General features: G+C 49.0%; 1 protein-coding gene across 3 annotated transcripts in view; it reads right to left on the bottom strand.

Annotated features, from left to right (window-relative positions):
• Positions 1-976: 976 nt before the first annotated feature.
• SSBP3 (single stranded DNA binding protein 3) overlaps positions 977-21,969 on the bottom strand; it is a 55,440-nt gene continuing 34,447 nt past the window's right edge. For 2 of the 3 annotated variants that reach the window (XM_077785342.1, XM_077785343.1), the window contains 14 exons: positions 19,082-19,171; positions 11,305-11,385; positions 10,470-10,529; positions 8,511-8,577; positions 8,327-8,403; positions 5,426-5,490; positions 5,278-5,326; positions 5,037-5,072; positions 4,810-4,864; positions 4,326-4,396; positions 3,525-3,603; positions 3,298-3,326; positions 3,017-3,118; positions 977-2,463 (listed from right to left, as the gene is read on the bottom strand). In XM_077785342.1, coding sequence (XP_077641468.1) covers positions 2,434-2,463; positions 3,017-3,118; positions 3,298-3,326; positions 3,525-3,603; positions 4,326-4,396; positions 4,810-4,864; positions 5,037-5,072; positions 5,278-5,326; positions 5,426-5,490; positions 8,327-8,403; positions 8,511-8,577; positions 10,470-10,529; positions 11,305-11,385; positions 19,082-19,171 — 891 coding nt within the window. In that variant the 3' untranslated portion in view covers positions 977-2,433. The remainder of the gene's footprint in view (positions 2,464-3,016; positions 3,119-3,297; positions 3,327-3,524; positions 3,604-4,325; positions 4,397-4,809; positions 4,865-5,036; positions 5,073-5,277; positions 5,327-5,425; positions 5,491-8,326; positions 8,404-8,510; positions 8,578-10,469; positions 10,530-11,304; positions 11,386-19,081; positions 19,172-21,969) is intronic. The other variant, XM_021541966.3, reaches the window with a different exon arrangement.

Genomic DNA, 21,969 nt, shown 5'->3' with positions numbered 1-21,969 from the left:
TCCCTTTTTAGCCCCTAAAATACCCCTCTCTGCCTGCAGCCTGACGGGCTGGGTGTGGGGAGGGCAAGAGTCCAGCCAGAACATCCTCAGCCTGCTGCAGACAACTCTGACCATTTTCTAGGCTAAATTTTCAAAATGCTTTAAAAAAACCCCAAAAAATTCCAGGAAACACACAGGCATCATTAAACCTCACCTAGGTCCTGAACTGCATCCTGAATGGTCCTGAATACCTCTGGGATTTTGAATTCCCAGGCTCAGTCAGCCCCTCTAAAATGCCTCCTCAGCTCTGCATCATCTCTGCTCCTGCACCCCAAATCTGGTGTCTGGCCCTTGCTAAAGTTTGGAAAAAAATACCCAACTCCCACCCTGGGTCTGGCAGCAAACACCAGAAACAAACTGCAGAGCACCGAAATCAAATGTTTATGTTGATATTTATTACAGCAGGGGGAGGGGGCAGAAGGAGGGGGAACCGTTTCATTCAAAAAACCATCCCATACCAATGAAGACAATAATTTAGCTATTCATTTTAAAATACATTAAAACTGGTCCTTTCATTTCCTCACATCAGAACAAAAAAAACTAAAAAAAAAAAAAACAAAAACACAAAAACTCTAAAAAAAACTAAAAAAAAAAAAAAAAAGGAAAAAGCCCCCCACACCTGAACAAGATGTAAAGTGGAAAAGGTAAACATTTGACCCCTTGGGGAGCCCAATCTGCATTAACTGGAAAATATTAACCTGACTGTCACTATGAGACTGACACCCTCAGATCCCCCATCCCACCCACCCTTCCCTCCCTCCTGACTTTCTACAGGTAAAGAAGAATGAAAATGCCTAGGAAAAAGAAGGCAAACATTTAAAAAAAAATATTATTCGTATTACACACTAAAAAAAAAAGTTGTTTTGTCATCTCATGTCTTGCTGTCAGAATAATAAAAACAAGCCAAATGTCCCCCAAAAACATTTCAATGAAGGGGTGCGGAAAAAAGACATCCCTTTAATAAAACATTATCAACAAATATCGTACACAAACTACAATGTATAATAATTTTTTTTTTTTCCCCTCTCGGTAATTTTCGAACCAGACTACAAGGTAAGAAAAAACACTGAAACAAGATACAATGCTTTCAATAATCCGCACAAAGGTCAAATCCAAGGGAGAGAGTATTTTACAGAATATGATATACATGGAGCAGAAATGGGAGCTGGAGAAAAACCAAGACCAAACTACAGGGCAGTGTCATGTACAGAGATCCCAACCCGCCGCCTTGGCTCGTCCCTTCCTCTCCCACCAGAAGGAAGGGCCTTCGATGCTTGCCATTAATTTTTATTTTCTTATTACAGAGCGAGCCTACAGAATAGCAAGGTTACATTTTAACAACAAGAATTCCTTAAAAAATATCTCCATCCAGTTCCAAATCATAGATAAGTGAAATCCTGACAAGAGCACATCTCTAAAGAAAAGAAACCCCCCCACAAAATACCCCCAAAGCAAATAAAACCCCCAGAAAATCCCAAAGTTAGCTGGAGATCACAGTTTCAAAGTCCCAGGTCAGATTAACCTTTTTTTTTTTTTTCGGTGGATTAAAAAAAAAATTATTAAAAAAAATCTATTTTTGCAGTGAACCAGCTGAAGGATTCTGGGGAAGGGAGGGACAAGAGATTTCTTCTTGTACTCAGAGGAGGGGGAAAGACTAACACAGTGCATGCCACAGTCACAGAGAGCAAGATCACGATTCATTCGAGGATGTGATCCTAGAAGGGGTCACCTGCGTTAACAAGTTTATAACGAGGTGGTGGAGTCTCTTCCCCAAAGCAGATCTTGTTAACTGGAGGAGGAAGCGTTGTGCTGCAAACGAACAAAAAAAAAAAAAAAAAAAAAACACCCAAAAAATACACAGGAAAAAAACCCCCAAAACCAAAAAAAAAGGGAAAAAAAAAAAAAACAACAAAAAAAAAACCACAGGCCTTCTGAACGAAAACCACCATTGTAAACTGTCCAGTTTATTTAAAAAAATGACTACAACAGAGACAACATGATTTCATATCTAGACTAGCTTCCTGGTGTCGCACGGCACAAACATACAACAGGTTCGGTTTCTGTCTTTATTTAAAAGAACAAAGCAAAGAGATCGGAGTTGGGTGCTAGAGGCTTCCGTTTGTTTCCAAAAAGAAGTGTCATGTACATATATAAACCCTTCTGCACAAAGAAGGGTCTTGTCATGTCTTGAAATATTTTAAGTTTTGTCCTTCATGTTTTATGGAATAAAAAGTTCAGCCTTTTTATTGCATGAAACTAAACCTGGGGTTTTGGCCCCCGCCACGCGTGTCCCTGCCCATACACCTAGCTTCTTCTTCTTCTTGCATAATTCGTTGAGAACCTCCGAACGGCAGCTGACTCTCTTGATCCTGGAGAGGAGGAGGGGGAGGGAAATCACACACTCATCGTCATGCTGGGGGAATACTGCAAGAGAGACAGAGCCACGGTGAGAAACCAGGCGGGTCAGAGCCCCGGACATCGAAGAGAGGGATGCAAAAGGAGGCTGATGATGACTACACAGCAACCTAATTGGATCTAATAAACCAGGAAGAGAGGAGATGCTGGAGACTCCAATTTATCAGGGCCTAATCTGCGCTGTAACTTGCTTTTCCGGGAAGAAAATCAGCAGAACAGTATGGGGCGAGATGCAATTTGAAACAAATAATTAACATGCACGTGTGTATATGCTGCTAATAGAGGGAGAACAGGAGGGATGTCTGCAGCCACCCACGGAGCTTCCAATGGGCCGGGCCAGCGCAGGCACCTCTGCACCGGCTCCTCTCCACCTCACCTGTGCACTCCATCCCACCACACACCCCAAACTTCCACCCACTGCCTTATTCCCTCCTGTCCCCTTTTCTGTCCTGCATCAGCTCCCACACAGCACAACCCAAGTCCACACTCTGCCAAGCCCACCCACCCCATGCTGGGACACCTCGGGGACTGTCCCCCCATCCCCAGGCAGGCACTCACTCACATTGTCATTTTGGAAGGAATGGAGAAAGTTGCCTCCCAGCTCCCCGTCGTCTCTTGGAGTGCCCGGGGGATTGCTAATGCCACTTATGTTGTTTGGAGAATTCTGTGGGAGATGGGAGGGGAGGTGGTGAGCAGGTCCCCACAGCCCCCCGAAATGCCACAGGGGCAGGACAACGCCACGGTCACGCTCCCCGTGTCCCCATCCATCAGGGTCACAGCAGCACCCCAGTGCTGAGGGAAGGGGAGAGCCCACACACCCACCCTGCAACCAACCCCACTTACTTTTGGAAGTCCATCTATGTCTCCTGACCCTGCAGAGAGGGGAGAGAAAGGAGAAGAGCCTTACTGGGCCTGCAGCCATGGCCCTGTGGCTCCCACAGCCCCGCTGACTTCCAGCCAAAGGCTCTGCTTTGAGCGCTGGTGCGAACTGGGGGCTGACCCCAGGATGGGAACAGGCACTGGGATGCTCTCCCAGTGTCCCCAGGGAATAAAGGACTATCAAGGCTCACCTAATGATCCGTTCATGTGATGGGGCTCCATCCCGCCCATGCCGCCCATGGGGCCGTCAGAGCCAGGGCCCATTGGGAACTGTGGAAGAAAAAGGTGAAAAAAACAAAATCAGCCAGAGAACAACCCCAAGAAGCTGCCACGGTGGTTCCTGAGGACTGTCCCTGCCCCAGCCAGCCCTCTGGAGCAGGGCAAGGAGGGAAGTATCACACCATCACTGAATTGTTGAGGTTGCAAAAGTCCTTTGAGATCACCAAGTCCAACAGTCAACACAGCACCCCCACTAAACCATACCCTGAAGTGCCAGATCCACGTATTTCTTGGACAATTCCAGGTATGGTGACTCCACCACTAACCTGGGCAGCACATTCCAATACTTGGCAACCCCTCTGATGAAAAAAAAATTCTGAATATCCAATCTAAACATTCCCTGGCACAACCTGAGGCCGCATCACCTCCTGAGGCTGTGGTGCTCATAGTCCTCTGGGTTCACCTATAAAATTTGGCTGGAGGGCTGACCCAGAGCTCCAGCACAGCATTCCAACCAACATTCCACAGGATTTAAGGTTGCCCATATCCCACAGAACCCAGCACCTTGGCTGGAGCAGCAGGACTGCTGCTCTCTTAATAAGCATAAAAAATTAACAAAGTCGCCCAAGAGTTAATCGCTTTTTGATGGTTTGTTTTATTTCTGTTTTGTAACAAATGGCTGAAATCAATTAAACTGCTTTACTCTCAACTGATGAAGTTAATTATGATTTGTTATGGTATCTGATATGTAAATTATTAGAAAGCAGACTTACATTCGATCGACTGCCTGCGGGCGGTACTGGATTAATCATTGTGTAGATGTTGTCACTTGAATTTGTTGAATCTATGAAACAGTGAAGCCCAGTAAGTCGGGTGATTAATTCATTTCTTAATTAAAACAAACTCATGCCACTTGAACTCATTCTTTTGTATTTTATCACCCAAAATTCCCTCTAACTACCACCATTTTCTGGCTAATTTGTATTTAATGAAGATCCACAAAGTTTTTAATCACAGAAATTCAACTGTGAAAAATAATTCAACTCTTGGCTGGGAAGGGTGGGGAGGTAATTCCTCACCTTCCTGAGCGCCACACCATCCAAAACCACAGGGGGATGTAGGAACATCCCCAAATGCAATCCCAAAGTTAAGAAGCCCATGCCGCTCACTTCCCAGAAAGCCAAAAACCACAAAAATTGGTCATAACCAACAGGGCAGGGATGGCCCTGGAAGAGAGAGGTCTCAGAGGGCTCATACCTGCAGGACTGGGCATGATGGGTGTCCCTGGAGGGCCACCGCCGCCGGGCGGACCCTGCAGAAGCAATGTTGGCGTCAGACGTGTAAATATGAGCACTGCCCACCTTTCCATGTTTTCAAACACCTCCCCCAACTCCCAACCCCCAAACCCAGCCCAGTGCCACTTCCCACCCCAAACCACATGAACTCCTGACGAAAGGACACACAGCAGGGGCAGGAGGACTCACCACGTATGTACCAGGCGATGAAGAAGAGTATGGGATCTGCAGGGACAAGAGAGACAGGCTCAGCCATGGGCTGGATCCCATCAGGGCACGGCTAAAACCCCCAGTGCCCTTCAGCCTGGCCAGGGTGAGAGTCCCAGCAGCCCAAGCAAGAGGTTGAGGAACCCCTTCTCATTAGCAGGGCCCAGCTAATGGGGAATGATCCCATTTGCAGCACACTTCCCAGCCAACCCAAGATACTCACTGAGTTAGCACTGCTGGGGTTCGGCCACGGTCTACCAGCGCCCGGCCCCCTGGGGACAAAATTAAACAGGGGAAAAAATAAGTGTTGTGTTTTTCTGCAGACAGTCCCGAGTCAGTGGTGAAACCTCCCTGTGTGGGGATTGCCTTACATGTTAATTCCAGGCATGCCAGGACCTAGGGAGTTGGGTGGAGGTCTCATGCCGCTGCCGTAGTTCTGCAACGATAACCAAGGGTCAGTCTACCGTAACGGGAAGGGACGCCAGAGAGACAAGAGAAAGGGGAAAACAAGCCAATAAACAAACAAAAAACAAGTGAGTCTGTGTGCAAAAATGAGCTTTTTAAAAAAAAAATTAATGGCGATGAACATAAGAGGCAATTGTGTTTATAAAAAACCCTAGGATGAATATGGATGGGAGCCAGGCTGAGCCCCAAAGTTCCCCCTCCCTGCTCTGCAGAGGGAAAACATCCCCCTCCCCTCCACAAGGCAAATCCGTTCACAGCCCCAGCGCCAGCAACAGCCTTTTGGACTTTTCCCTTTGTGCAGGAGAAAACAGGGGCAGGAGGAGGAGAAAAAGCACCACTGGGAAGGTTCCTGCTGCAGTGTAAGGATGAGGAAAGGCTGCATGAGCTCCCCAGAAATGGAGCACTCCTTGCTCCCTGGATGACTGCTGGAGTAGGGAATACCAAGCCAGGCTTGTTTTGCTGTTGCTCCCCATCTCTCTGCTCCATCCCCTGGAGCAGATCTGCAGCCACAGGGAGTGGGCGAGGGCAGGCAGCCCCCTGGGCCCCCTCTCCTGCCTTATTCCTCCCTGGCTTAGCCTCCAGCTGGGACTGGGAGCCTCAGATCTGCATCCCTCATCTCCTAAAACCAGCTCTAGTACAAAGCCAAGCCCAAGGCAGTGGAGGAACAGGAATCCCCCGAATGCTGCGCTCCATTTGGTCTGTGCTTTGCTCCGTGTGCCCTCCAGGCGACGTGCAGCCAGATTTAGGTCGCGTTGCCACTCTTCCCCTCCCACCTCCCTCTCTTCTGTAATGCATCTTTTTGGACTGTGTTTCTGCCATTAAAAGTAAAAACTGCTACAGCAGGAGAAGGGATGGCTGGCCACTTGCTACACCACAGCCCCTTGGAGTGCTCCAAACTGGACAATACTTTAGTGTTGTCAATTTTTACCTGAATTTACAGTGAACCAGTGCATGGTGCACTGCTGAGGGCATCACCAAAGTTTGTTTTGAAGAGGCAAAAAAGGGTTTTCCCCAAACAAATTACCAGCAAGTCCTTAATTGATAGAAATTTCAGCCATTTACACTGAATAGCAGCATCAAGCCCCTTGTTTAAAAAAAAAAAAAAAAAAGGGCTCAGCGTTTTTAATTGGAGCTGAAAGGCTGGAAAACGAAGCCAGCTGAAAGATGCTCAGGGAGGGTGAGGAGGGAACGCAGCTGTGCCGAGCGACCTGGGCAAGGCACCACCAAAACCCAGAGAGCTACAAACCCTCTTCATACTGGTGCTGGCAAACCCTGTCCTGGCTTCTGCAGAGCTACAAATGGGACTCAAAGGGAAAAAGGCAGCGGCAATCAGCTGAAAGGGATGATTCATCACTGCTGTGTAATAAGGAGCTGCTGTCAGGACTCCAGGATGTCCTGGCTAGATGTTCTGAAGCCCTCTGGAATCGTTTGAGAAGTGTTTAAGAAGGTCCCAATGCAAAGCTTAAAGAAAACAAGCCCTGGGCACACAAGGTGTGAGGGGATGCTGGGTCTGGGTCGTTATTTTTGGTGGCTGCCTGCGCAGGCGCCGATTCCTGGACGGCTGCAGGGAGGCAGCGCCTGCGGGTGCCAGATTGGGAAGCCCAGCGCTTCTCCAGGGAAAGGCTGCCTCTTAAAAAACCTCTCCCTAATGTACATACACAGGGAACGGCGGAGTCAAAAATAAAGCTCTGAACATTTCACAACTCCTGCCGGCTCCCAGAGCCGCCGCCATCCCACGCGGCGCTCAGCGCGCGCTCGCCGCTTCCAAGTTTCGCGGCGAGCTCTGGAAGTGGGAAGCAGCCTCCCCCGGGCAAGCCGCCGCCGCTCGCCTTGGCACAGGCCACGCTTGCAAATGCCTTTGTTTTTTTTGGGTTTGTTTTTTTAATTTTCTTTTTGGGTGTAATTCTCCAGGAAAGGAGGATTTCAAGCACAGCAGCAGCGCTATGGGAGGGCTCGCCTGTGAAACGATGCTCGTGCAGGTTTTTTGTCCCCTGCCTTAGGATGGATCCGGGTGCCCGTGGACGTGGCCGAGCACCACTGAGCAGCATCCTCAGGTTGGTGCTAAAGACATGACACAACTCCTTCTTTACACAACATTCACTTTTCTCAACGGTCTCCAGGGGAAAAACAAAACAAAACTCCAGCGCACCCGCTCATCTCCTGACAGACTCTGATCCTCGCGCTACAAACTCCACGTAGGCGACGATGCAGAGAGGATAAACCTCCAACCAAAATATGGTAATCTGGTTTTGAAGTCTCGTAGAAGGAACAAACAGGAGTGAGTCAACAACAAGCCACTCCATAAAGTGAATCAACAGAAAGACAGCATATATTAACCCAGATCTGCTTAATTTCAAGTTTACTCCCCTTTCCTGAAATAGACAACTCAAGCAGGCAGCAGGAAGGGCAGGTGGAGGGGAACCTCGCAGGGGAAAGCCTTATTCCCTTTGCTAAAGGGATCTTTGCAATTTCTTTTTATTTATTAATTTCAAATGCAAGCCTCCTTTCCCTTTCCTGCAGTTAGGGTTGTAACTGTTTCCCAGGCAGGCAGTGTAATGCACTCAAAGGCTGCTCCAGCGTGGAGCTAAGTGCCATCCCCTCTGACAGAAGGGCAGGAGGGAGGCTGTAATACCCTTAATGAGCTCTGAGGACCTCACTCCTGTTAAAAGGAGGGATTTCCAGATGCAAGACTAATGTAAAACACATTAACACTAATGGGGGGACAGGGCGTGGGGGGGAACTCCCAGCCCTGAGCCCCAGGAGGTTGCTCCCATGGTTTGTAGGATGTGCTTTGGCACTGGGCTTACCTGCGGACCGGGACCCATGGGGCCCATCCCTCGCGGAGGATTCATCCTTTGCATGGGGCCGCCCATGTTAGGGTGCCCTGTTGGGAAGAAAGCAGGGGTGTTACACAGCACCACAGTCACTCTGGGTCCCAAATTAGCAGCTAATTAAGAACATCAACGCTTGACCCTGCTCTGCTGGGTTTACCTTGCTGTCGCGTGGGATCCATCGAATTGGGCAGCAATGGCTGTGTACCGGGAACAGCACCCGGGGGCTGGGAAAGCAAGGGAGCAAGATTAAAAAAGTAAATCCTGCATCCCCCTGCATGCCACATCCTGCTGCATCCCACATCCCCCTGCATCCTGCTGCATCCCACATCCCACTGCTACAGCCTCCAGGTCTTTGCCGCCTTCATCCTTCTGCAAACCCTCTCTAAACTCCAAACAAGGTGATTCCCCCTCCCCCCAGGCCAAATGCTGTTGTATTTTAGGAAAGCAGGGGAAAACATGGGTTGAGCAGGTTAACGGTGTCAAATCCAGCAGGGAAAGGTGAGGAGCAGCATGGCACCTTGGTGACACACAGCACCAGGGCCAAACCAGACAGTGATTCACTGGCTGTGCTGGGGAGATAGATGCTCCATGTGCAGCAGAGCAAGGCTCCCTCCCCAAACTCACGTTCCACTTGGGCAATGCTGCTATTTAAGCTTCAAAGGCTACTCCAAACAGATAAAGGGAAAGAAAAATGCAGATATTGTCTGCCTGAGGGAAGCAAACTGTAAACAGTTTTGCTACGCTGGATGCCAACACCGAGGAGCCCTGTGCTGGAGCACAGCACAGGCCCTGGGTGCACACAGCTGTGCTGAGGCAGAATCAGCCCAATCCCAAGTTTTTTGCAGGCTGGAAGCTGGCAGCAGGAGGAAGATAAACCAGGAGGGTTGCAGGGGTGGATATTTACACTTCTGCTGCCTGACCTTCCTGCCTGCCTATTTATTCCTCTTGTCCCTCAGGATGTGACCATAACCTCGCTGAGCTCTGCCTAGGTACAAACATGTGTTTTTTATGTGGTGTTTGAGGGGAAAAAAATGAAATCCTTCTAATTAACTTTACCCAATCCTGGACACTTGATCCTGCTGTGGGGACAGCCTCCTCAAACCAGTTCCCCCTGCCTCTCCTGCCTACCCAGCTGACTGTGCTCAACTGCAGCAGAGCTTGGGATGAGTCAAGAACCACTGCAGGATGGGGTCCTGTTAAAACTGACCCATGAGGAGGTGCAGTGAATTAATACCTCATTAGATCATCAGTGCCCTGGGTGCAAGGCTCTTCCAGCCATGGGGGTCCTCCCTTAGCCCCTTCTGGGTTTTTCTCAGCTACATCTCAGCTGTCTCAGCATCAGTTAGCAAACTCCAAAGATTCAAGTCTCAAATCCAGCGAGCACAAACCCAGAGCAAGCTGGTACATCCTACTTCCTGACTATCCTGCTCCTTCTGCTAATTAGACCTACAGAAGAATCACGCTGACAGCCAAAAAACAAGCTCCCTAGATAATTTTTGAACAGACACCTTTGCTACTCAAAGGAATTACGGTTTTCCTTTAATTTCCCTTACAAATAACCTCTGGCTTGGCCATTACCCTATGGATCTGCATAGCATCACTGGCAAGGAGACCAAAGGCCACGCATGTGTCCAGGTAGGGCGTGGGGTGGGAGCCTCTGTCCACAAGGCCAGAAACAAACTGCCCTTGTATAAGCTGGGATAAGAGGATAAATCCAACCCAAAAAATTCAGCAGTGACCTGCCCTGCTTGACCCCACTGCTGATCTAAACGCTCAGGCAGGATTATCTCCATCACTTTAATTTTCTGCGATTGCAGGGAAAATCCAGCCAGGCAGCGAGCATGCAGCATGGCACAGCCCAGCTGGGAACACCACAGCTGGGAAGCAGCACATTCCCACTGCTGTTTCCACCCTGGATAGGCCCAAACCTCAAAATAAAATTAAACCATCGTTGTTAAGTGACACCCGATGATCCGGCACTAGGAAAAAGAAGGGTGACCAAGGAGGTGATGCTTGCCACCCAAACCCAAGGAGCATCTGCAGGACACCTGGCCCTCATCCCCCTTCCCAAATAACAGCTATCCCAAGGAAATCCAGAAGCCCGTGAGCACGGTACCTGGTTGCCCATCCTGATGGGGGGCCGGGGACCTCCGGCGTAGCGCGGCGACATGAACGGCTGTGGGTACACAAAAAGGGGTCAGGGCTGAGCCCTGGGGAGGCAGCACACTCCCCACGCACGCTGGTTAGCCTGTACACACTGCTCTTTTTTTTTTTTTTTTTTCTGGAGACATCCTTTTTAAAAAAGTTAAGTTTCAAAAGGGAAAAAAAAAAAAAGAGAAAGGTGTCTGGAGTCCATTTTCTAGACATTTTCTCTGTAGGTTTATTGTTTGAGAGCGTGTTTGGCATCAGCAATACTAGGTGAGGCTGTTAAAATTAGTGCATGGGAAACCCTGAGTGTTAGATAATGTTCAAGTTTAATATATAGAGATATATTATAAAAAAAAAGTGGCAAATAAGCACATACAGACACGCACACACAAAAAACCCCAGTGCTAAGTACTGAAAAACAAAAAAAAAAAGAAGAAAGGCTTAATGTTACTTCTTTTTACAACTGCTGCTACTAACAGAAGCTTAAAAATCCACATCAAGTTAAATTTCTCAGGCTATCTTGGGAAGGTAAAACAGTCTGATACCCACGATTGACTTCTCAGTCCATTGACAACTGCATATCCAAAAAACACCAAAAAAAAAAAAGAAAAAAGAGAGAAAGAAAAAAAAAAAAGAAAAAAAAAGGGAAAAAACCCAACATTTTGCTTTGGAGCTGGGGTGCCCAGGGGGATGCTCCCCGGGGAGCGGGTCCCCGCTGCCCAGCATGCTTACAGAGGGGAAAAAAAGAAGTAAATCGAGCGCACGTCCCGGTTCACAGCCCTACCCATCACTAGTGTCTTTACCTGACTGTGGGGTCCCATCATGCTGTTAGGATTGTGGGGTGGAGGCTGTGCGTGTGGCGAGGGCTGTGACCCAGGCGGTCCCTGTGAGGTCAGACAGTAGAAGGAGGTTATAGATTAGCACATGAAAGCGCAGAAAGAGCTAAAAAAAGGATTCACAGGTGGACCTGTTCAGGCAGGGAGTCAGTCCTCCCGGTTTTAAATAAATTTATTTTCCTTTTTATTTTTTTTTAATTGATTTTATATTCATTTGTAGCTGAACAATGAGTAATGATATAAGTGAAAAAAATATATATTCAAAATCAGAACATCTTTCAAAATACAGTGGCCACATTGAGAGTAAACGGTCCAGTGGTTCAACCAAGTCTGCAATGATAAACACACAGGGAAACACTTTGCAGGGGCGTGCAGTGAGGAAAAAAAATATGCAGGAGAGGACCAGAGAGGCTGGGGGGAAATAGAAAAACTACCCCCAAACCAAAAAAAAAAAAAAAAAAAAAAAAGAAAAAAAGGAAAAAAAAAATCTAAAAAAAAAAAAATTAAAAAAAGTATTTTTTTCCTCTCTCATCCCAAAGGTCGGAAACACCTCTGGGTTTGTGTTTTGACCGTGGTTCACTGGAGGTGCTGGAGCGAGCGCAGAGGACGAGGTGCACGTCCCAGCTCACGCTTGGGCAGCGTTTGGCCGGCACAACCGGGGCTGCACCGCCACGCTGAAGGGATGCAACATCCTTCCTCGAGGTGGATTCCCTAAGGATGAGAGTAAAATGGCTTGCCAGCAAAGAAAGGATGTCTAGGGGAAAAAAGGAGAGATTAGTTGGTGCAGGTTTAAGACTGCAATGCAGCAGTCGCTGACATTTTGGGCTTGAACGCCCACTTTAATTTTTTTTTTTTTTTTAATTTCCCTTAAAAGCACAAAATGAAAATTTGCTTGGAAAAACTGTGAGCTCGGTGCAAGATATACCGGTGCGTGTTAACGTGAGGAAAAGGAAAAAAAGAAAAAAAAAAAAAAAGAAAAAAAAAAAGTATTTTTTGAGTCAAAGGAGGTGTAATTGGTAGAGAAAGCACAGGAGCTCTGTCAGTAGGTGATGGGAAGCGGCGGCAGGCTCCAGGACCGGCGCCGGAGCAGATGTTCTCTACCTGCCTCGTTACTAATTTCAACAAGTGTTCGCCTTCTAGCTGCTGCCAGCAATGGCATGGTTTGTTACCATGAGCAATTTTCTTAATTAACAGACATTAATTAGCCATTTAGCAATTTTGCAAGCATTTGTTTAGCAGCTTTCCTAAACATGAATACCACTGTGATAATGGTACTGATTAGAGGGTCCCCTAATTAACAGTACAGGGAAGGAAAATTGAAATCACATAAATTAAAAAGGGAGGGGAAGTTAATGAAGGCAGGACATATTTGCACCTGCAAATCTTTTGTACAGCGGAAACTTGAGTGCAATGTAAATAAAGTGAGAGGGTGGGTTTTTTCTTCTTTTTTTTTTTAATTTTTTTTTTTAAATTTCAATGGTTCAGTGGCGAGATGGAGCCAAGCAGATTTAAACCAACAGCCTCCTGCCAGCTTCTCTGCTCCAGCCGCTGAAATCCCACCACTTACACCACCATTTATTTTCCAGATGCCAAAAGGAACCAGCCCCTGCCCTTAGTTCCTGGCCAACCTCATCTGGACGAGGTCACAGCACCTCAAGACAACCCTCCCCACTGCCTTCTCCATCCATGTCCCACCAGAGCGGAGAAGACAAACTTCTGAATTCCAACTGCAGCATCAACCTCCTTTAGCAGAAGTCCTCTCCAGGCATGGAAGTTGACTTATTTTTGCTTCTGAGTTGCTAACTCTGTCTGTGAATGCAAAGTGCAGCAGGGGCAGCAGACACCTCCCACCATCCCCCAGTAAGGTCTGGACACCCCCAAAGCCCTTCCTACACATCTCAACTGCAAGATTTGGGGTAGGGAAGATCAGAAGAGGTGAATGAGTGATGAAACCAAGTGAAAGGTAAAAATCAGGGCTGGCAGAGGCCAAACCTCAAGCCCCATCAATGCAAGAGCCAGTGTCCTCCACAATGCCTGCCTTGTGCTGCAGGAGGGGGTCATTGCTGTCCAGGCACTGATGTCCTTCCCTCATATTCTGCAGCAGGTGAAGGTGTGAACAAGTACCAAACACACGGGGGACATGGCCACCTGAAGGCACCCTGGCTGGGCCTGAAGGTGATGCTTGGAGCCTGCCTTTCGAGCTAGTGAGCAAACAATGTTTGATTATTGGAGAAAAAGCACCTATGAGACACGGCAGCATTTCCACCAGAGAAAAATCCCCTGTGGCAGCTGGACCCAGGGAGCATCCATTGTTTGTGCTGCTGAGTGCATCCTCTGGAGCGTGCTCCTGCCCTGACACCAAGGCTGCTCCCGGGATGCTCCAGACTCGGTGCCGCAGCATCCTTGCCCTCACATTATCCCATGTGGTACCATTCCCAGAGGACACTTCTGGATAAGGTGACGCCCAGCTCGTGCAAATGTTTCGGCAGGCAGGGAGGAGCTGAAAGCAGCTTTTAAAATTTTCCTGCTTTTCTTGCTTTTTCTATGCAGCAGCATCCAAAATGTTTGCTCCAAGCTGCGCCCGCCGCGGCCCCCTCGGCACGGCTGCCCTGCTCTGTCAGAAAGCAGTCCCTCTGGATACTGTTATCTCCATAAATACTTGCAGATGTTTCAGGGCTGGGATCTGTGTTGGGCTGGGAACGCCTGCTGGAGTGGTTGGCTTTTTGTACGGGACTGCCTCGCTGCAGAGGGAGCAGCAGATGATCCCGATGGATCACGGCAGTTCAGACAAGTGTTTTGCAGAGACGACATGTGGGCTCCAACCAACAGAACATCCCTCTTTTCTTAGAGAAACGTGTGTTTAGCAGTTATTAACTACTCCTGTTAAAGGAGGAGGCTGAACACATGCTGTCCTGCTCCCTCCACATTCCTCCATCCAGCCTGGATGGAGGCACAGCTCCTTGACACGCCATGCTGGGTGAGCAGGACCTGCTCTGCAGTTGCTTCACTCTCATCTCCAGACCAGCACTCTCCCCAGCCACAGAAACCCCTTAATCTCTCAAGTTTCTCCTTCTTCCCCTCAAACTGGACACTCTTTGTGTGGGGTTATTCTTCATCTTCCTGTAGCTGCCTCGAAAAAGAACCCCAACAGCTAAAATGGCATTAGAGGAAACTGTTTCCAACAGCTGTCGGTGCCCCAGCCTCCCCTGCTTCATTTCTTTCTCCCCTCTACACTCCAGGGACTTTAAAAGCCCAACCTGGCCCACTGGACAGACAAAGTTTGCTGCCACAGCTGCTTCCTACAGGGATTTTCCAGGAGATCAGGTTATTTCCACTCTGTCTTTCATGAGCTCGACTCCTCAAACTTCTTGTAAAATATTAAAGATGGAAAATGGCACGAGCGATCATAGCTCTGTGTGTGTCAATTTATGTTTCCAGCGTAATTCACCACAAATGGATCATGTTTTATGGGCTACATACTTTCAGCTAATGGGGGAGTTTTGCTATTTAAAAACATTTTCAAGCACCTCTGGGGGTGGCAGAACAAGGCAGGATGGTACGAGAAGGCAAAGCATCACTGCCACGAGACACCGATGGTTTCGAGTTAGCAATAGGGAGGCATCTTGTGTTTAAAATACTTGCCCCTGCCTGCCAGTTTTGACGTTAGAAAACACTAAAATAAATTAGATGGATATTAATTAAAGCCATGCCTGGGTTTACTGGAGAGGAGATTTATTTCTACTGAAGGAGAGAGATGTTTTGCAAGTTGACAAGGAAAAAAAGAGCTATCTCTGAAGGAGCCTTTAGGAGAGATGCTCCAGTTGCCTTCAAAGAGCAAGACCCCAGTTGACTTCCAGCATGTGGTGCTGGGTGAGGACCTTCCCAAGACAGGGCAAAGTGAGCCCAGGAGAGGTTAGACAAGGCAAAGCAAGGCAAAGCAAGGCAAGGCAAAGCAAGGCGAGGTTAGGCAAGGCAAGGCAAGGCAGCGAGGCGAGGCGAGGCGAGCCAAGCTCCCCCCGCAGACAGCGAAAGGCAGTCGTGGGCAGGAGCTCTGCCTCGCCTGCAGCTGGGGCTCCCAACTGCAGAAGCCTGGTTTTAAGGAATATGTTTAACACAAGCTCTTCAGGAAACAAACCCGTGTCAGCCAGAGCCAAGAACAGTCACCTCCATCTGGCTGGAGCACCCGAGAGAAAGTTGACTGCAAATCCCACCATATGCTCCAGACGCTCGGTACAAAAGCCTCGGGCATCCTACTAAACTTCCAGAAAAAACTTTCTCTGATACTTGCTTTTCCTTTCCTCCAGCTTGTAGGCTACCTTCCTTCAAGCCCTGCCTGTTGCAGGCTGGTACCAAGTTCTACCCCATGATTTTGGGAAAAGCAGCCTGGTTTTATGGCTCTCGTGCTGCCTCACCAGAACTGGCTGGCCAGAGCTGGTGGCACCCGCCGAACAGTGGGAGATCCCACTGAGACACCAGAACAGCAGGGGGAAAATGGTGGCATCCAAGGAGGGAGCAGGACAACATGGACCCCTTCCTATTGTCCCTGGCTTCACCATCCTCACCCCATGGGCGACCTCACCCAAAGGAGGAGGTCTCCAGGCCGCGGGGAGGAGAGGAGGGGATGGCAGGGGATGTTGGGGGAGCCCCCCGGGCTCTGGAGCCCCCGTCCTGCCCAGCTCTCGAGGTCTGTCTGCATTAGGGGGCAGTGTGGGAACACGGAGCAGCCGGTGCTTTGTTTTGGTGCATCTCGGCGCCGAGCCGCTGATGCATAGCTAACGCAGCGCCGACATTGATTTATGGTCAACTTTCCATTTCATCAGCGCGGGGTACGGGGCGGCGCGGGGACTCTGCGCTGGGGACAGCAGGCATGCCTGGGGGGGCTGCTGACTCGGCCCCCCGTTTGTTTAGTGGCATAAAGGTGTGGTATTAGTTCCTTTCAATTTTTCTTTTCCTTCCTGTATTTCCCTGGCATCCCCCCCCATCCCTCTTGCGAGGGATCTGCACCCCGGCATCAATCCAGCTTTCAAAACAAAAGCAGGAACGCCTCTGATGACCTTTAGGAGGATGAGCAGAGGGTTTGTTTGTTCATCTCAACGGGACAAAGAGAGAGATTTAAATAAAAGCATCTACCCATGCTGGCCGTCAACCCAGCCAACCTTTTGTCCGGAGCACAGCCGATACTGTGCCACTGGCTGGCACCATGAAATGCCCCAGCAACTCAAAGAGTGCCAGGGGCCTCTGCTTCCCCATCATTTTGGGAAATTCTGCAGGCTGCACTTCCCTTGGCCCCTGACCTGAAGGGCACTGCAGCCTGGAGTCCTCCTTGCTTCTCCCTTTCCTGGAGCACTCCTTCTCCTCCAAGCTCCCTCACATGCGTTTGGTCTACAGAATCCCAGAAATGGTCCATATAGTTTTTTCCCTATGCCTGAGGTGAACATCCTCACATGCAGGGCTGCCCCCCAGGGTGGCAGTGCAGAGTTTCTGCTTCCTGAGCTTTGCTGGTGACTCATTCCTCAGCTCCCTGCGTGACTCCCCACCACGTCTGGACATGATCAGGCTCTATAAATCCTCTCAAAAACTATCTGCCCATGCCTGCTACCCTTGGGGTATCCCTTGCAGGTCCCTGATGCAGAAGAACAAGATGCTGAAAACCCTTGAGCCCTCTCCTGGCATGAGGATGGCACTGGCTGAGGTGGCACCACCTCGCTCACTCCCAGCGCTGGCATACACCAAGGGTTGGGGGAGAAGTCCTTTCTATCTTCTGTGACCTTTTTGTTTTTGCCCTCTGAATTTAGGCATTTTAATCTCCTACAGATAGGAAATTACCCCCAAGCTGTGACTGGCTCAGCACTGAGCCTCCAGCCCATCTCTGCAAGAGCTGGTCTCCAGCATCTCCTGAAGCTGGAATGAGCTCCAACACCCTCAATAAATCAGACAAGCTTTCATGGAAGCGATGTTCAGACTGTGTTAAAAGGTGGGATTTTTCTTCTGCTTTCCATCCCGAGGGCTGGGAGAAGAAACCAGATGTTGGAGGGCTTTCAGGAAAGGCAGGCTCTTGAGATGTCACATGTGAACCATATGCACCAGCACCCATCCTCTCTTCCCTCTGGCAGTGCTGGGGATGGGCAGCATAACCTGTCCTGGTGTTATTACAATTGTCTGGGATTTCAGGATCCACTCCTGCTTCTGAGACACCACATTCCCCAGTGGCTCCTGGGCCAGCTGCATGGGAGGCAAGGAGCTAAGACGGGTTGTTTGCTCCTGAATCAGACCTTCCGTGCAAAAGTGCTACAGGAGGGCAGAAAGGAAAAAAAAGGGGGGACAGCTTGGAGGCTGTCAACGGGAAGAGTCGAGACGGCAATATGAACAGTAAAAGTCTGGAGAGATGTGACTCCTCTTCCTCACCTTTCCCACTCTGGGAAAGCCAACCCATCCTCTCGATGCCTTGCCCTAAATTCATGCCAGTTTTGCAGCCCTCGCAGCTCGGCGTGACAGAAGCCCCAAAGGACAGTCAGCTTCACCGCGGGGCGAGATCAGGACGTTTTGGAGACACATTTGTTGGAAGCAGCAGCTTGGCACTCGGATTGCTGGCAGCAGCTCTGACCTGCGAGATTGCATCTCCGCCGTCGGCTTCACCCCCTGCTGCCGAGTGCCGCTACAAGATTCGCCTGTTTTAGGGCTCCCGATCAATATCGGATATTCTTACTCTGTCAGAAGCATGTTCAGGAAATGGGATCTCTCCTTCTCTCTCAAAAAAAAGACGGGACCCTCCTTCCCCCTTCCCACACAAATGCAATCGGCGATACCGGGCTCAGATATCGCCACAATAAATCACAAGCTCCTTATCGAGCTCGCCTGTCTACTGCCCGAGAAGTTCTCCCATATACAAATCAAAAGCCCAGATTAAAAAAAGCCCAGCTTGCCAAAACAAATACTCCTTTCGACTCTTATCCCATTTTTTTACACGAACAAGTGTTTCATCCTCGAGCAGGAGGATTTTAAAGCACCAAAAGCTTATGTTGCTGCAAACCAGTGCAGCTCAATCCGGGCAAAGAGATTCCTGAGAAAAACCCCCAAGGTTCAAGGTTTGAAAACTCCTTTTCTTTGTGCTTGTTGATCTCCTTTCTGTCAGCATCACTCCAAACACGTTACCCCCTCCTCTGTGAGAGCTTGTTGTGGGATAAGGAAGGAGCGAGGGGACTTTGGGGACTTTGCTGGGTATTTGCTTACAAGGTGCCTCCACGGCATTCAGGGATTTGGCTGGAGCCCACTCCCGCCTGCAGCCGCAGCCAGGGTTTGTTAATGCATTCAGTGATTGCATTTGGAAAAAATCAAGTGGTTAACCAGAGGAGGGGGAAAAAGTTTCAGGAATCAAAATCCAGAATGTTTTCAATTACACACGTCTGTTAGGACTGGAGAACAAATACAATCCCAACCCAAACACAAACCAAGCAGCTTGGAAAAAAAACATTGGTTGTAAATACACAGTAACCTCTTCGAGCAAGAAAGGAATTTGCTTTAAGGCCACAAAAGATAGAAAGCAAACGTGGAAGGACAGCAGAACACGAATTATTCCTAGACAGGTCAGCTGTGCAGGCATGCTGCTCCCCTAGCATCCTCTTGGGGGAAAAAAAAAAAAAAAAACAAACAAAAAACCAAAACACAGGCACGACAGCGCTGACACCCAGAGCGAAAGCAAACACGTGCGCGGTGTGGAGGGACACCGGGAGGAGCCGCAGCCTACCTGGAAGAACCCGGGCGGGATGGGGCCCCCAGGCATCCCGTCATTCGGGGGAATGTTTCCAAGCACGGGACTCGGGGCAGCAGCTGCGCTCTGTGGGGAACAAAACCAGGGCAAACATGGTCAGAGTTATGACAAAAGCACATTAAAAATGCCACCTCTCCTGCCACATCCCACCGAGCCAATCAGCCTTGTATCTCCCTGAGCATCTTCCCCGGTGCAGGAACCAGTGCAGGATGCTCACAGCTGGAGGGACACCGGCCTCTGTGACTCACCCACGGAGGAGATGGCCACACAGAACCTGGAGATGATTCTGGGTTTTGTTTATTCATTTACCCAGGCACTGAGTCTTGTTAATCCACCAAGGAACCACATTCAAAATGTAATTTTAGGCAGAAGCTGTTTGAAAGCTTTAAAATGCTTCTCTCTCCCACCTCCCCACCAGGTTTGCTGGTTTAGCCCTGTCCTTTGAAAATTATGCTTCCCTGACCTCACCAACATGCCAAGGCTTTATTATTAATTTCCAAATTCACTGCATTCAACCTGTGGAGCCACATTCCCTCTTGTGCCTCCCTAGAATGAGCCACCAGCACAGCTCCAGGCCCAAAAAGAGAAATGGGGACAGATATGGGGTACCTGGACACCCCACTCGTTCCTGTCAGCATCCCTATTTGCATTTATTCACTTCTGGGAAAGCACCAGTGTGATGGTAAGCTCAAAGAAAATAAAGAAAAAGATCTTTCTCTAAAAGCCACTGCTGGTGACACCTCCCTGTGAGATTAGGAGCAGTACCTGTGCCATCCAAGTGCACCCCAGCTTGCCCAACACCAAGTGACCCCATTCCAGTTACAGGGCAGTTACAAAGGCACCTCAGTGGTGTTAATTGGATTTGGATTGCTGAACTACTCCCTCCACCAATTTTTATGATGGATGTACCCACCTAAAACCATAGTGGAAAAAATTTCTACAGAGGAAATCCCATGAACAGATGGGGTACATGTGAGCCTGCTCAGGCTTGGTTTCACCCAACAAACCCCACGTCCCAACAGCAGCCGAGCCAGCCCCGGCTCCCAACCGCATCCGATGCAGCAACAACCACAAGATGTGAGCAGAGGGGGAAGCCAGGCTGTCAGGGCAGCCTGGAAAATTAAGGATTATTACTAAGAACTAAGGATTGCCAAGATAGGATCCCCATGTTTGGTCGGCAATCCTGCTATTCCTGACCAGAAAGCCTTGCAGAGGCAGGGGAGCACCAGACTAATCATTGCCTTGTGCCTTCCCAGGGCATCCCTTGTGCCCCTCACCACGTTCTCCAGCAGGAGCTGGCGTGCAGGATGTGGGATGAAGGCCAGGACTATGCCAGATGAGTGGGTGGTTTTCCCACCCCAGCATCTCAGAGCTGCAAGTGTCACAGACAGCAGTGGAGGCTGATTCCCTAGTAAGAGCCTCCCTTCATGAAATAACCAATTCCCCCTGAGGCTACTGGGTCCTGCACCCCCACACCACGCTCCCTCCCGTGCCCCTGAACAAGGCATCCTGAACAGCCTTCCCCCCATCAGCAGCAAAGGCCAGATCTGAATGTTTTTACAGTTAATAAAAAAAAAAAAGTCCTGGCAGGAAAAATAAGCCTGCCCATTCCAGGCTCTTTTTATACATCAGACGGCAGCAAAAATAGATGGGAGAGGGAGTGAACCCACTTCTCCCCCTCCCTCCATCCCCCCAAGTGGGTCAGCTATAAAAGTAAAACCAAATCTTAATCCAAGGCCATGAACATATTGCAGTTTCTCTGCAAAGCAGATGACTGTTCTTAATGCAAAAATATATAAGACTGAGCCCCAAACTGCAGCGAGCCCATTTGGAATTTCCTTTATTAAACCCTCTATCACGCAAAACGCTTCTCTCCCAAGGCGGCAAGCGCTGCAATAAAGCTGCCAAGGTGATATTTTATGGTTTCAAGAGATTTCCAGCACACTATAATCCTTTGCTTGGGGAATCTCCCAAAGCGAAATGGATCCCAAAGTGATGGGGAGTGAGGAAGAACACGGATTTGAGGATCTGGGGGGAAAGGACGCTGCTCTTCCCTTCTGCAACAGGGAGCAGAGGGAGGAGAGCAGAGGAGCCAAAGAAAATCTTGAAGCAAATGCCTATTTTTCCACAAAACCACAGAGTATTTTTCCGTGTTAAACACCCTGAAACCTCACCTATGCCTTCGCAGCATAAACGGGGATTTAAAGTTCCTCGCACATGTGGCGCTTGGCAGAACTTGGTAATTAAAAACCCGCAAGTACCCTGAGCATATTGTAGGATGAGAGCCAAATTGGTCAGCCCTTGATGAATGATTTACAAGGCTGCGAAGTGACATTTTATTTCTTTTTTTATTCCCCTCCCCATCACCGCTGCTAAGGTAAACACTGAGGCACCTTTAGCCCTGGTGAAGCAATGGGAGCACAGCTGTGGCTAAAGCAGCTCTGTAAAACACTTGGGCATGCCAGAAATGAAAGAAAAAAAGGCAAGAACAGACAACAGGAACAACTTTTCCAAACCTTAAGGGTGAGCACCCAAACCCTAAGGGTCAACGCACAAATCCAGCACCCATTTCCAGGACTTTTTTGGCCACACAGCTCCTCCCATATGATTTATTTTCAACATTTTGTCCCAGAAACTCTTTTTAGGGACTCTTGGTTGCAGTTTGCTTTCCAAAGCTCGTTTCTGAGGTGAACATCTAAAACCCATCAAACCTCCCTGGTGAAGGTACAATGTGCAGTTGCCATGGAAGCTGGCAGAAAATAGGCATGGAACTGCTGTGCCACCACATCCAAGCTGGAGCTGCACCAGAAGCACATCAGCCACATCAAGGTCCCCACTGGCATGTGACACCCCGAATTTCCTTC

Source organism: Lonchura striata, chromosome 9, assembly GCF_046129695.1.
Source record: "Lonchura striata isolate bLonStr1 chromosome 9, bLonStr1.mat, whole genome shotgun sequence".
In the NCBI taxonomy this organism is placed as follows: domain Eukaryota; kingdom Metazoa; phylum Chordata; class Aves; order Passeriformes; family Estrildidae; genus Lonchura; species Lonchura striata.
Note: the sequence above shows the minus strand (reverse complement) of the source record. Positions and strands in the feature narration are given on the sequence as shown.